Source organism: Dictyostelium discoideum (assembly GCF_000004695.1).
Source record: "Dictyostelium discoideum AX4 chromosome 4 chromosome, whole genome shotgun sequence".
Taxonomy (NCBI): domain Eukaryota; phylum Evosea; class Eumycetozoa; order Dictyosteliales; family Dictyosteliaceae; genus Dictyostelium; species Dictyostelium discoideum.
This window is the reverse complement of record NC_007090.3, coordinates 5,113,681-5,126,756: the sequence shown is the minus strand read 5'-3', so window position 1 is coordinate 5,126,756 and position 13,076 is coordinate 5,113,681. Positions and strand designations below refer to the sequence as shown.

The following is a 13,076-nucleotide window of genomic DNA, read 5'->3' as shown; positions in this document are numbered from 1 at the left end:
TTTTAAGAAAAAAAAAAAAAAAAAAAATTAAAAAAAATTTAAAAAAAAAAAAAAAAAAAATTAATCAGATTTTTAAAAATAAAACTGAAAAATAGAAAAAAAAAAAAATCAATCAACGAAAATAAGTGATTTGAACCAAAAAAAAAATAAAAAATAATATAAAATTATTATTATTTTATATTTATTTATTATTATTTTATTATTCTAAAAATAGAATTAATTTACATTTTTTAGTTTTTTTTTTTTGATTTTTTTTTTTTTTTTTTTTGATTTAAGCTTAAAGATTTTTAAAAAAAAAAAAATAGAAAATAATTTAAAATTATTATTTTTATATTTACATTTTTAGTTTAAAATATTATTTTTATTTTTATTTTTATTTTCATTTTAAATTTCTTTATTTTACTAAATTAACTAAATTTAATTTATTTTCAATAAAATCTAAAGCTTCTTTATATGTATTAATCCAATTTAAATAAATTTGTTCAATACAAGTTGGCATTTGTTTAAAGATATCTTTAGCTTCATTTTGAGATTTCTTTAGTAGTGACCATGGTTTTGGTAATTCTTTTAGACCGGCAGTGAAATGTAAGAAATAAGTATTTGTAAAATTCCAAAGTCTTGGCTCACTCGTGCATTCACAATGTGTTATTTGAACGCCATACTCTGGATATGACAAGGATCTCCAGTGTGGCAAAGTGGTATTGATCACATCTTGGTCGTTTACAGTGCTCTGGTTTGGTAGTTTACTAACTACCACCATTCCATCAATCAACAGATTATAAACATCAATCGATGGTGACAATAGCATTATACCTGAATTTATTAATTTCAAACGGTCGCTATTGAACACACAACTATTCGCATCTGCGTCAATTGCAGCATATAGTAATTTCGGGTTGCCGATATCAACCAAATCGAATAAGTGATCCAACGATTTCAACAACAACATATCGGAATCTAGCCAAATGACACGCTCATACTCCACCAATTGCCATGCTCTGAACTTTGTGAAAGCAGGTCTCCATCTGTCGATTTGGACACTCACTTCTTTTGGTATATCAACCATTTCAATCTCTCTAACATCACAATCTAACAATTGTAATGGTTCCCTATCTTGTTGTTCAACTTGTTTAGTGACAAATACAATCAATCCATAATTGCACTTTGTATTTATCATTGACATTCTTAATGCTACTATACCTTTTAAATATTCTGCATTATCTGCAAATGTAACATAAACATTCTTTGATTTTTCTTTTTCTTCTTCTTTAATCTTATTATTATTATTACTATCTATAATATTTTGTTTTAATTGTTGTTGTTTTATGTCCAATGGGGTTGTTGTTGGTGAAGAGGTTGTTGTTGTTGTTGTAGAGGAAGTTGTTAAAGTTGAAGATTGGGTGTCTATTGTTTGTGGTTTTATCTCTGAATTTGGTGAAATTGCGAATATTGAAACAAAAAAGAATAAATGTAATACTATTAAAAGTACTAAAATAATATCTTTTTTCATTTTTTTTCTTTTTTCTTTTTTTTATTTTTTTTATTTATTTTTTTATTTTTAAAAAAAAAAAGAATTATAATTTTACATATAAAAATACAAACTGATTAATAAATAAGAAAACAGATAAAAATAATAATTAAAAGAAAAAAAAAAAAAATTTTTAAAACATATTGTTAAATGTAATTTAACCACCTGACGAAAATAAAAATAAATTAAAAAAAAAAAAACAAAAAAAACAAAAAAATAAAAAAATAAAAAAAAAAAACAAAAAATAAAAAAAAAAATAAAAAAAATAAAATTTAAAATAACACAATAGATATTCTTATTTTTTGGATATTAATTTTATTAATTAGGACAAAAAAAAAAAAAAAATAAAGACAAAATAAAAACTAAAATTATTTTTGTATTACTTATTATTTTATTCTTTATTATATCATTTGAATCTCTTTTGGTATTGATGGGATTCAACTAAAATCATATTTTTTCAAAACAAATTGTAATTTGTCAATTTTATTTTACATTTAATTTAATTAAAAAAAAATTTTGTTCATCTATTAACTACAAAAAAAAAACATTCATACCCACATTTAGTGTTTGATTTTCTTTTTTGTATTTTGTGGGGTACGATTATTTTTTTTATGTTAATTTTTTTTTTTTATAGTGTTTAATTAATGTAGGTATGAAGACAAAAAAAACAAAAAATATATCTTGCACATATTCTTTAGTAAGATTATTTTCAAGCCCAAATTTAAAAAAATAAAAAATAAAAAATAAAAATCTTTGCCAAAATAAAGTTTTAATAACCCAAAAATTTTTTAAAAAAATGATTTTTATTTGGTATTTAATATTGTTAGAATATAGTTCATAGAAAATAGTTTATAAAGCAAAACTGATAAAAAAAAAAAAAAAAAAAAAAAGGTAGAGAATGTGGGGTAACAAAAAAAAAAAAAAAAAAAAAAAAAAAAAAATTCTTTAAAGAAATTTTTTAAAAAAACAATAATTTTTCTCTTTTGGAGAATTAAAAAAAGTAAATTTTGGTGATATATAAATAATAAATAAATTTTATTTGATTGGAATATTAAAGTTTTTTAAAAAAAAATAATAATTATTTGGTTATGTTGTTTTATAAAAATATACACTATTTATAGAATCAATTGGGTTAGATTCTACTTGTTCTGGATAACATTGATAACTTTTGTTTTCTTTTGGAATAATAAAATTAATTGAATTATCGCAAGTTGGTTCAGTTCTGCTTGGAGCGTTACCCATTTTATTTTATTTTTTCTTTAAAGCTAAAATTAATTTTAAAAAAAAAAAAAAAAAATAATAATTATAATAATAATAATTTATTAATATAAAAATTATTAGAAATAAGTAAATTAATTTTAAAAATATAATAAAAGAAATAATATTTACTTTTTGGTATTTAGATAAAATTTAATTAAATTATATAAAATTTGTTTATTTTTAATAACTGAATAAAAAAAAAAAAAAAAATTTTGAATTTAATTTATACTAAAAAAAAAAAAACATTAAAAAAATGTAGCAAAATTTTAATTTTTTATATAATTTAATAAAAAAATTATCTTTTAATCACCAATTATTATTTTTTGTATTATTTTTTAAAATTTTATATGACAAATATGTTATTTACCACAATGTTTTTTTTAAAAAAAAAAAAAATTAATAAACTTACTTTTTGTATGATTTAGTGTAACTGCTATTTGGGGTAACATTAAAAAAAAAAGATTTTTATTTTTTTTTTTTTTTTTATCCTACCACTATGTGCCATATGTGTATTATTTATTAAAAAAAAAAAAAAATCTAACATGTAAAAAATTAAAAAAATAAAAAATAAAAAAAACAAAAGTATTAAATTATAATTCATTGAAACCATTTTGTTAACCCCCTCCCTGTTCAATCAATCAAAATCAACAATTTCAAAGTTTAATTTATCTAATACAATCAATACCAATAAAGTATTCTTTTTTTTCTTTTTCTTTTTTGTTTTTTTTTTTTTTTTATGAATTCATTTTTTTTTTTTTTTTTTTTTTTTTTTTCCAATGATTATTATAGTTAACTCTTTTTTTTTTTTTTTTTTTTTTTTTTTCTAATCAATGGCGTTATAAATGGTTTGATAAATAGTTTTTGAATATAGTATAACAAAACCTATTTTTTTATTGGATAAAAAAACAAAACCACATTTACAAATCACACTGCACAAATATAAAAAAGAAAAAATTTTTTTTTTTTTTTTTTTTTTACATCTAAATTATACATCTTAATTAATTGTTGAGATTAAGTGTGATTATTTGTAATTGATAGTATATTTTCTCTCTTATTTTCCTTTTTTATGTTTTTTTTTTTTTTTCTAAAAAAAAAAAAAAAAAAAAAAAAAAAAATCCTAACACAAATACAAATACAAACACCAAAGGGTGTTTATCAATTCAATTATTGTAATTAAAGTCAAAAAAAAAAATAACATAAAAAAAAAAACACCTCCACCATCATCATCACCATCATCATCGCTATAAAAAGAGAAAAATAAATAAAAAAAAAATAAATAAAAAATTCCCAAATCAAATTATTAATAATTTATCTGTTTTTGATTTTGGAATTTATAAAAACTTAAAACCATTATACGTTATCCTTTAGGGTACTATTTTTTTTTTTTTTTTTTAATTTTTAATTTTATTTTTTTATTTTTTTTTGTATTCTTTTTTTTTTTTTTTTAATATATTTTTATTTATTTAATTATTTTTTAATTACTTTTTTTGATTTTGTTTCTATTTTCTTATTTTTTGTACTTTGTTTTTTTTCTTCTTTTTGTTGTTCTTGTTTTTTTTCTTCTTTATTTTCTTTTTCTTCTTCTTCTTTTCCTTCTTCTTCAACTTTTTCCTCTTCTACTTTTTTATTTTCCACTTTTTTATTTTCTTTCTTATTATTACTATTATTTGATTTTTTATTTGAATTTGGTTGTGGTTGTGAATTAAAATCATCATCATCAATTACTAAAGTCAAAGGTAAACCAGGTTGAGATTTACTACTTTCAGAGAATAAAGTTTTAGCTAAAACTGTACGACCAACAGGGAATTGTTTTTGAACGGATTCAATTTTACTATTTGAAAGATTTTGAGCTTCAACAACACCAAAACTATTATTGTAAAAAGAGACGAAAACGAGGAATCTAGTGGTTTTAGTGATGATACCATGAGAGATAGTACCAATTGGGGTAGTGTTTTTATCGGTAATGATTGGATACTCTGAGTAGATTAAGGATTTCTTGAGAGTTAATTGAAGACGTTTCTTATCTGGCTCAACATTTATAATACGTACTTTTACAGTTGCACCAACTTTAAAGAATTCCAAAGGATCGGTGATATTAGTATCGGCCATATGATGTCTAGCGACTACACCATGAATTGAGGTGGCCAATTCAACCTCTAATGAATCGGCACGAACATATCTAATTACACCTTGAACGACCATACCACAAGATAAATCATTGTAAGAGTAGAATTTCTTCTCCAATTCTCTAGTACGAGCTGTATAAGTTACCATACCATCTAAATGATCTAAATGTTTAACTCTACATCTCTTTTCGAGTGGTTCTGTCTTTTTAAATTGATTTGATGCTTTGGTTAAATCGTTTACACCACTCTCCAACTCTTCAATATGAATATAACCTCTTAATAGTAATGGTGCCTTCATTGGATTAGATTGTACCACTGTTGATTCAGTTGTGACAATCATTTCTAATGGTTCAATTCTTTCAATTGTTAATTTACCACTTTCAACATATTGACCTGGTTTGGTTGTACCAAATGGATATGGTTTAAAACCTAAAACATGACCCAATGTTGATAAACCAATTCTCTTGTGAACTTGATCAACAAATAATATTCTTGCTTTAACACCTTGATTCTCTTTATAGGTTTCAATTGGATTTTGTGAATGTAAAATGAAAATATCACCTGCAAAGAAATCTAAAAATCCTAAATGTAAACCATTACTTAAAACTCTTAAAACTTTGGTTTCAACTAACATACCTGCTTTAATTGATTCCATTGTAATAGTTTCAGAGTTTTTAATCTTTTTTTTTTTTAAAAAAAATAAAATAAAATAAAATAAATTAATAAATTAATAAAATAATTGTAATTAAATTTAAATTTAAATACTTTACAGTTGAACGTGAAACTAATGGATGAGAAATTGTTAATTTAAAAGTTTTAGTTGATTTATCAATTGATTGAATTAAAGATTCAATTGGTTGACCAATGTAAAGTTGATTTTGGTCATCAGAAGATTGATCGGGGTAATAGTAACAAGTGTTTGAAAATTCCAAGAAACCATTGTAATCTTTTGAACCAAATGAAACGATATAACCTTTATCTTGAATTGACTCAATACAACCATGAATTGTCATATCCTCTGAGAATGTATCAATTGATGAACCAACATTAACCAACTCTGGTCTAAGTGTGCAATGAAGACCTTCAATAGTATGATGATCGGTTAAACCTACGATTGCACATTTTAACATTTGACCTTTGTAAAACATTTTTCTAACTTGGTCAGATATAATCTTCATCTTTCTAAAGTTTGTTGATTTCTCATTTTCATCTTCTCTCTTTAAAGTTTCTTTCATCCATTCTGTAAATGAATCTGAAATTTCATTAAATTTAACATATCCTTTCAATCCAAATGGTAAACTAATTGTAATATCCATTTCTGTAACTTGTTCAAATGTTGCTAATACTACCATACCAGTATGTAAATCCTTAAAAAAAAAAAAAAAAAAAAATTAATATTATTAAATTAATATAATTATATAATTACATATAATACTTACTTTTTTAAGTAATCTACATGCAGATTTTGGAATATTCTTTTTTAAGAAAGGTAATAACTTTTTAGCATCAGCTTCTTCTTTTTTATTTAATTGAGTTGTTGGTTCATTCATATATTCTTTTAATTGAGATGGTGTAAGTTTATCAATTTTTGAAACTAATTTAGCTTTCTTTTTACCCTTTAAACTATTATAAGCAGATGCAAAAAGGTTTCTATCTTTTTCTTCTTCAGCTGAAACTTTTTTTTCGTCATTGTTATCATTATTATCATCATCTTCATCAGAATCTGCTATACCATTACCTTCTTCAGTGATAATTGGTGCTAATTGATTTGAAGTTTTTTGTTTCTTGTTAACTTTTTTATCTTTATCATCATTTTTAACTCTCTTTGGTGTAATTCTCTTTGTACTAACAATTTCTTGATCTTCTAATTTCTCTGAGATAACTTTATGTTGAGTTTTACCTCTAATAAAATCTGTCATTCTTTATACTTGTCAATTGTAATTTACAAAAAAATAAAATAAAATAATAGATTAACAATAGACAGATAAAAAAAAAAAATAAAAAATAAAAAAAATAAAAAAATTAAAAATAAAAAAACGAAAAAAAAAAAATGATTCGGTTTCGTCAAAAAAAAAAAAAAAAAAAAAAAAAAAATTAAAAAAAAATAAAATTTTTTGAAAAAGATGAAAAAAAAATAAAAATAAAAAAAAAAAAAAAAATAAAGGATTTTGATATCTTTTAAATACTTAAAATACAAATAAAAAAAGAAGAATTATATTAATCTCAATTATTATTATTATTATTATTTTTTTTTTTATTTTTATTATTGAAATAGATATATTGTTTAGGAGATAAAAAATTAAAATCGAGATTGATTTATTAACTTCTTATTATTATTTTTTATTTTTATTTTTTTTTTACAAAATATTAGATTTTCCAAATTTGGGGGTTCAAAAAATAATAAAAAATAAATAATTAAATAAATAAATTATATTTGTTATATTAATTTTATTTTTTTTATTTTTTATTATTACTATTATTTTTTTATTTATTTTCTGATTCTTTTTTTAATTGTTCAATTTTTCTAAAAGATTTATCAACTAATAAATCAGCACAACCAGTAAAAAATCCAATGGTAGTTCCCATGCAAATTGAAATTGGAACTACTAAATTACCTCTTTTTCTCATATGAAAAGCACTTAATACACCAATGGCAGTACCAGCCAATGTTCTATTTAATAAACTTTCACCAAAAACATTATTCTTTAATAAATATTCTGTACCTAAAAATGTTGCTGTATATAAACCACATCTATAACTAAATATTAATGATGATCTAAATACCATTATACCTAATGTTTTTCTTTGATTTAATTGAACCTAATTAAAATTTAAAATTTTTTAAAAAATGTTATTATTATTTTTATTATTTTAATTATTTTAATTATTTTCAATTTTAAAACTTACAGATGAAATTGATAATGGACTGTGTATGGATTTTGCAATAGATTCTCTAATATATTTTTTACCTTCACTATAACCATGAAGACCACCCATTACTAAACCAGCAATTGACATGATTGAAGTGAATTTTTGCCAATCACGAAAATCTGGATGTGAAAAAAATGAATTTAATTTTGGATAGGATGTATACCATGATTCTTTTGGTTTTGATTTAGTAAGGCTTGAACTTCCTTTTTTATTTAAAGCTTCATTAATTTCGTTAATCTCTTTTTCCAATTCTTTTCTTCTCTTTTCTAATAATATATCACTTTCAAATCTATTTGGTTTTTCAAGTATTGGATTATCATCATTATTTTTTTGAATATCTTTTTCTATATTATTATTATTATTTACATTTGTTTCTTTTTTATTTTCACCACTTTCATTCCCTAATTTCTCTTCATTTAAAACTTTTTGAAATTTTTCATAAATTGCTTGTTTTCTTTCATTGATATCACTCATTTTTTTTATTTAATTTATTTGAAATGAAAAAAAAAAAAAAAAAAAAAAAAAAAAAAAAAAAATTAAAAAAAGGTTTCGTTTTTGATCAAGTTTTTTAATTTTTATTTTTATTTTTATTTTTTTTTTTAGTTTTATAAATTTCTTATTTTCATTTATTTGTTTTACTGTTTTTTTCAAAAAAAAAAAAAAGTGTGGATAATTTTTTGGATCTATTGGATTTGTAACTGAAAAAGTAATCCAATTGGATTTTATTTTTGTAGGAACAAATCATCTACCACCAATATATATATATACACTATAATTGAAATTCTCCCAATTAATACTAGATCATCTTTTTCAAAATCATTAATAGTTTAATATCATCAATAATCATTATTAATAAAAAATAAATATATTAATTAAACAACTTTTTGTATATTTTAAAAATATAATTCTTTTATTTATTTATTTTTATTATTGTTAAATAAAAAAAAGAAATTTAAAGTTTTAATATTTTTTTGTTATAATTTTAACTGTATGATTTGGGGAAATGATTAAAGAATTTAAAAGATTTGATTTTAAAAATTTTAAATTTGTATTAAAAGTTTTAATTGTTTTCAAAGTTAAATGATCAATTTTTAAATTATCATTTGATAATGAATTTGAAGAACCAATATTTAAAGTAATTAGTGAAATTGGTAAAGATTCTGGTAAAGTTAGATCTTGATTAAATTGAGAACCCAATGATAAATATTTAACTTTTGAATTAAAAATTTGTTTTAATGATTAAATTCATTTGGTAATGATAGTATTGTAATATTTGAATGAATTTGATTTAATTCTAAAACTGAACAATCAATAAAATGTAATGATGTAACTGATGATGGGAAATAACTATTTGGCATGTTTTTAAGTTTATATGTTGGTGACATTGGTTTAATATTACATAAATATAATTCAGTTATATTTGAAATTTAAATAGGTATGAAATTTTTATTATCAATTGTACCTCTGAAAATATTGTCAAGTGATAATGATAATGTTTTAATTGATTTTGATAAGTCTTTAAAATTACCATCGAAATGTTTTGCCCTTGTTAAATCTAAAAATTCCAATGAATTACCATCATTTGATAATATCTTGTTAATTGGAAAATGAGTAAATTCTTTACCAATTGAAAGTCTGCTTAGTGATGGTGGGAATTTAATTAATCTACTATAAGAATCACTCATTTCAAATCTTTTTAATTTTTTTGGTAAACAATTCTCTTCCATCATTTCATTAAAATTTGAACTTCTTGAAAATTGAATAAATGTAACTGATACAGGAATTGAGAATGGTTTTATTGAACAAGGTGATCTTGAACCAACAAATTTTATTTTATTTACACCAGGTGGTAAAATTCCACCAATAAGATCTTGGTTAAAATTTAATCCATATTTTATTGTTTCAAAACTACATTGAATAAACGTATTAACAATAAATGCTCTTTCATGATGAGATAATTGAAGTTTTTTATCATCATTAATAATTAATCCATTATGATTATTATTATTATTATTATTTTTATTAAATGTAAATTTAATTTGACTATCATCATTAATGCAATTTATTAATTGATATTTTCAACTGATGGTGGTATAGATTCTTTGAAGTCGGTGAGTGATTAAATTTTATAAAATATAAATTCTCTTTAGATTGTTGTGGATATTGTATCAACTCTTTTAAATTATTAAATGAAACTCTATGACTTGAATTTATTAAAAATAATCTATTCTCTAAAAGAATTTTATTTTTTAAAATTATATTATTCCAAATTTTAAAAAATAATAAACTTTTTTTTTCATCAATTATATAATCCAAATTTTCTTTTTTAACTTTTTGTAAATAAAGAATTTATTTTTGACATTTTATTTTTATTTATTTATTTATTTTATAAAATTTGAAATGATTTTTTTAAAAAAAAAAAAAAAAAAAAAAATAACATTTTAAAAAAAAAAAAAAAAAAATTTGTAAAATTAAAAAGATTTATTCAAATCAAAAAAAAAAAATCAAATAAAATATTTTCTTTGAAATAATCAGAGAATGAGGTATATGTAAATTTACAATCCCCAATTATTTTTATATTATTTTGTTTTCAATTTAAATAGATATTTTTTTTTGTATCCCTACTTTTTATTTTAATATAGTTAATTATTATTATTTATTTATTTTAAATTTATTTTTATTATAAATCTAAAAAAAAAAAAAAAAAAAAAAAAAAAAAAAAAAAATAAAAAAAAATTTAAACAACACTCAATTCCTTTTTTTAATCATTTACATTATGATATTTTGGATTGTAAAAACTTTTTTTAAGGAAACAACAAAAAGAAATGGAGAATATACACAAACATATTAAGGGAGTTTGAATTTTAATATTGGTAATATTCTTTTAATTAATATATTTTTTTTAAAAAAAAAAACAAAGGGGAATGGGTAGGAAAAAAAAGTATATCAACCAAAGAATCATCTCGGGTCATATTAATATATTTTTTTTTTTCTTCATTATATCTTATTGATCCAAAAAAAAAAATAGAAAAAAAAAAAAAAAAAAAAAAACATATGGTTTTAGTTAAAGAATATAAAAAAAAAAAAAATTGGAATCAAAAATAACTTAAAAATATCTTTTAATTTTATTATTTTATTTAAAAGGTGAATTAAAAAAATAAAAAAAAAAATATCTTGTTTTCCATTAAAATAAAAAACTAAAATTAAGATATTTTTTTTTTTTTTAAAAAAAAAAGCATTCTGGAACCATGAAATTTTATTTTTACTTTTCAAAAGAAAATAAAACCTTTTCGGTTTTAACCTTTGAATCAACTTGATTACTTATATTTTCAATTAATTTGAATTTCTTTATAGAATGTTGTAGTTGTTGTGGTTGTTGTTGTGGTTGTTGTAATTGTGGTTGTTGTGATCCACTGTCATCATTATCATAATTATTATTATTTAATAATTTATCAAAAATATTAATATATTCTAATTTTTGATTATTTGTTAAAATATTATTACCATTATTTGGGAATTGAAATTGAATTGAATTGATAGTATTATTATTGGTAATTATACGTTTTAATAAATCTGGTGAATTAAAACCGTCTAAATTTAATTTCTTTATTGATTTATTCTTTGATATCATACCACCAAATTGATTAACGAAATGATTTGACATTTTTAATTTATTTAAATAATTTAAACCACAATTTTCACCATTTTTACATAAGGAATAAATAAATAAACTTTTTAATTTCTTATGATTTTTAATTAATTTACAAACCATTCTCCAATAATAATAAAATGAAAATTCATTATTTGTTGTATTTGAAATTGTTGTAGTAGTTGTAGTTGATGAAGTGGTGGAGGTGGAGGTGGAAGTGGTAGTGGTTGTTGATAATGAATTATTATTATTATTATTATTATTATTATTATTATTATTATTATTACATTGACATGATTTTGGTTTATGTTTTGGACAAGATAATTGATAAATTAAATCATCAATACAAATATAAAATGATAATAATTGTAAATTTGGACTTGATTTTAGTATATAATAAAGGTCATCAATTTTAATAGAAGTTTTATGAGTATCATAATATTGAACCGATGAAAGTTTATTCATAATTGATAGTTCTTTAAATGGGAATTTATTATTATAATTACAAATGTAAATCTCTTTAAATGATAGATTTCTAAGATTTGAAATGATCATTGATGGTGAATAGTTCTTTAATACGCCAATACTTTTAATCTTTTTAATATTAATTGGTAGAATGAATGATGTCGTCATTGAGGTTATTGACACATCAAATTCGAAATTACTAATTCTAATAAACGGAAAATCAATTTTACCAATCATTGATATCAATTGATTATTTTGACTATTGTTATTACTATAATTTATATGAATTAATATCTTTTTTAAATTTGTTTTTATAACTTGTAAATTTAAAAATTTATTTAATCTTTCAATGAAATTCATACTTTTTATAATTGATGATTCTAATACCAGTGTTGTTAAATTTTCAATTTTTAACATTGAATATTTATTATTATTATTATTTATTATATTATTATAAATAATATTATTAAAATAATTATTATTATTATTATTATTATTATTTATAATATCAATTGATTTATTAAAATTAATTATTACATTCATATAGGTTGAACAAGTTTTAAACCAGAACCATGATGTTAAACAAATTGATAATATAGTTTTATTTATTGATTTATATTTAATTTCTTCTTCTTCATATAAATCAAATTCACATAATTTTTTATTCACTCTATTACATTGATAACAAATCAATTTAATTATTTCTTTTTGTATATAGTTTGGAATATTATTTGATTTATTTAAAAATGACATTTTTTTTTTTTCTTTTTTTTCTTTATATATTTCTTTATATTTCTTTATATTTCTTTTTTTTTTTTTTTTTTTTATATATATATATTAAATAAAATTTTTTTTTTTTTTTTGATGAAATTATTTTTTTTTTTTTTTTTTTTATTATTTTTATTATTTTTATTTTTAATATAAATAAAATTAAATAAAAAAAAAATAAAAAAATAAAAAAAATTAATTAAAAAATAATTTTTTTTTATTTTTTTTTTTTGTAAAAAAGTTTTAAGTTTTTTTAAATCACCAAAGTGGTGATCACTATTAATATGATACATAATGTATTTTTCTTAATTTTTTGGTGCAAAATATATTAATTCCATGAAAATTGAAA

The 13,076-nt window shown here is 19.7% G+C and overlaps 7 protein-coding genes across 7 annotated transcripts; all 7 read right to left on the bottom strand.

Annotated features, from left to right (window-relative positions):
• Positions 1-394: 394 nt before the first annotated feature.
• gtr3 (hypothetical protein) lies at positions 395-1,510 on the bottom strand (the record flags this gene model as incomplete). Its single annotated transcript, XM_632387.1, has 1 exon — positions 395-1,510. One exon carries the CDS (start codon positions 1,508-1,510, stop codon positions 395-397), a length of 1,116 nt encoding a protein of 371 aa, XP_637479.1.
• A 1,104-nt stretch (positions 1,511-2,614) lies between these two features.
• Positions 2,615-2,770, bottom strand: DDB_G0286943 (hypothetical protein; the record flags this gene model as incomplete). The annotated part of the gene is made up of 1 exon (XM_632386.1): positions 2,615-2,770. One exon carries the CDS (start codon positions 2,768-2,770, stop codon positions 2,615-2,617), a length of 156 nt encoding a protein of 51 aa, XP_637478.1.
• A 1,485-nt stretch (positions 2,771-4,255) lies between these two features.
• Positions 4,256-6,833, bottom strand: DDB_G0286941 (hypothetical protein; the record flags this gene model as incomplete). The annotated part of the gene is made up of 3 exons (XM_632385.1): positions 4,256-5,593; positions 5,685-6,281; positions 6,354-6,833. 3 exons carry the CDS (start codon positions 6,831-6,833, stop codon positions 4,256-4,258), a joined length of 2,415 nt encoding a protein of 804 aa, XP_637477.1.
• Positions 6,834-7,398: 565 nt separating this feature from the next.
• DDB_G0286939 (hypothetical protein) lies at positions 7,399-8,319 on the bottom strand (the record flags this gene model as incomplete). The annotated part of the gene is made up of 2 exons (XM_632384.1): positions 7,399-7,734; positions 7,822-8,319. The coding sequence occupies 2 exons, from the start codon at positions 8,317-8,319 to the stop codon at positions 7,399-7,401; spliced, it is 834 nt and encodes a 277-aa protein (XP_637476.1).
• A 758-nt stretch (positions 8,320-9,077) lies between these two features.
• On the bottom strand, positions 9,078-9,203 carry DDB_G0286937 (hypothetical protein; the record flags this gene model as incomplete). Its single annotated transcript, XM_632383.1, has 1 exon — positions 9,078-9,203. One exon carries the CDS (start codon positions 9,201-9,203, stop codon positions 9,078-9,080), a length of 126 nt encoding a protein of 41 aa, XP_637475.1.
• A 69-nt stretch (positions 9,204-9,272) lies between these two features.
• Positions 9,273-9,572, bottom strand: DDB_G0286965 (hypothetical protein; the record flags this gene model as incomplete). Its single annotated transcript, XM_632382.1, has 1 exon — positions 9,273-9,572. The coding sequence occupies one exon, from the start codon at positions 9,570-9,572 to the stop codon at positions 9,273-9,275; it is 300 nt and encodes a 99-aa protein (XP_637474.1).
• A 1,535-nt stretch (positions 9,573-11,107) lies between these two features.
• On the bottom strand, positions 11,108-12,712 carry DDB_G0286935 (hypothetical protein; the record flags this gene model as incomplete). Its single annotated transcript, XM_632381.1, has 1 exon — positions 11,108-12,712. The coding sequence occupies one exon, from the start codon at positions 12,710-12,712 to the stop codon at positions 11,108-11,110; it is 1,605 nt and encodes a 534-aa protein (XP_637473.1).
• Between the last annotated feature and the right edge of the window lie 364 nt (positions 12,713-13,076).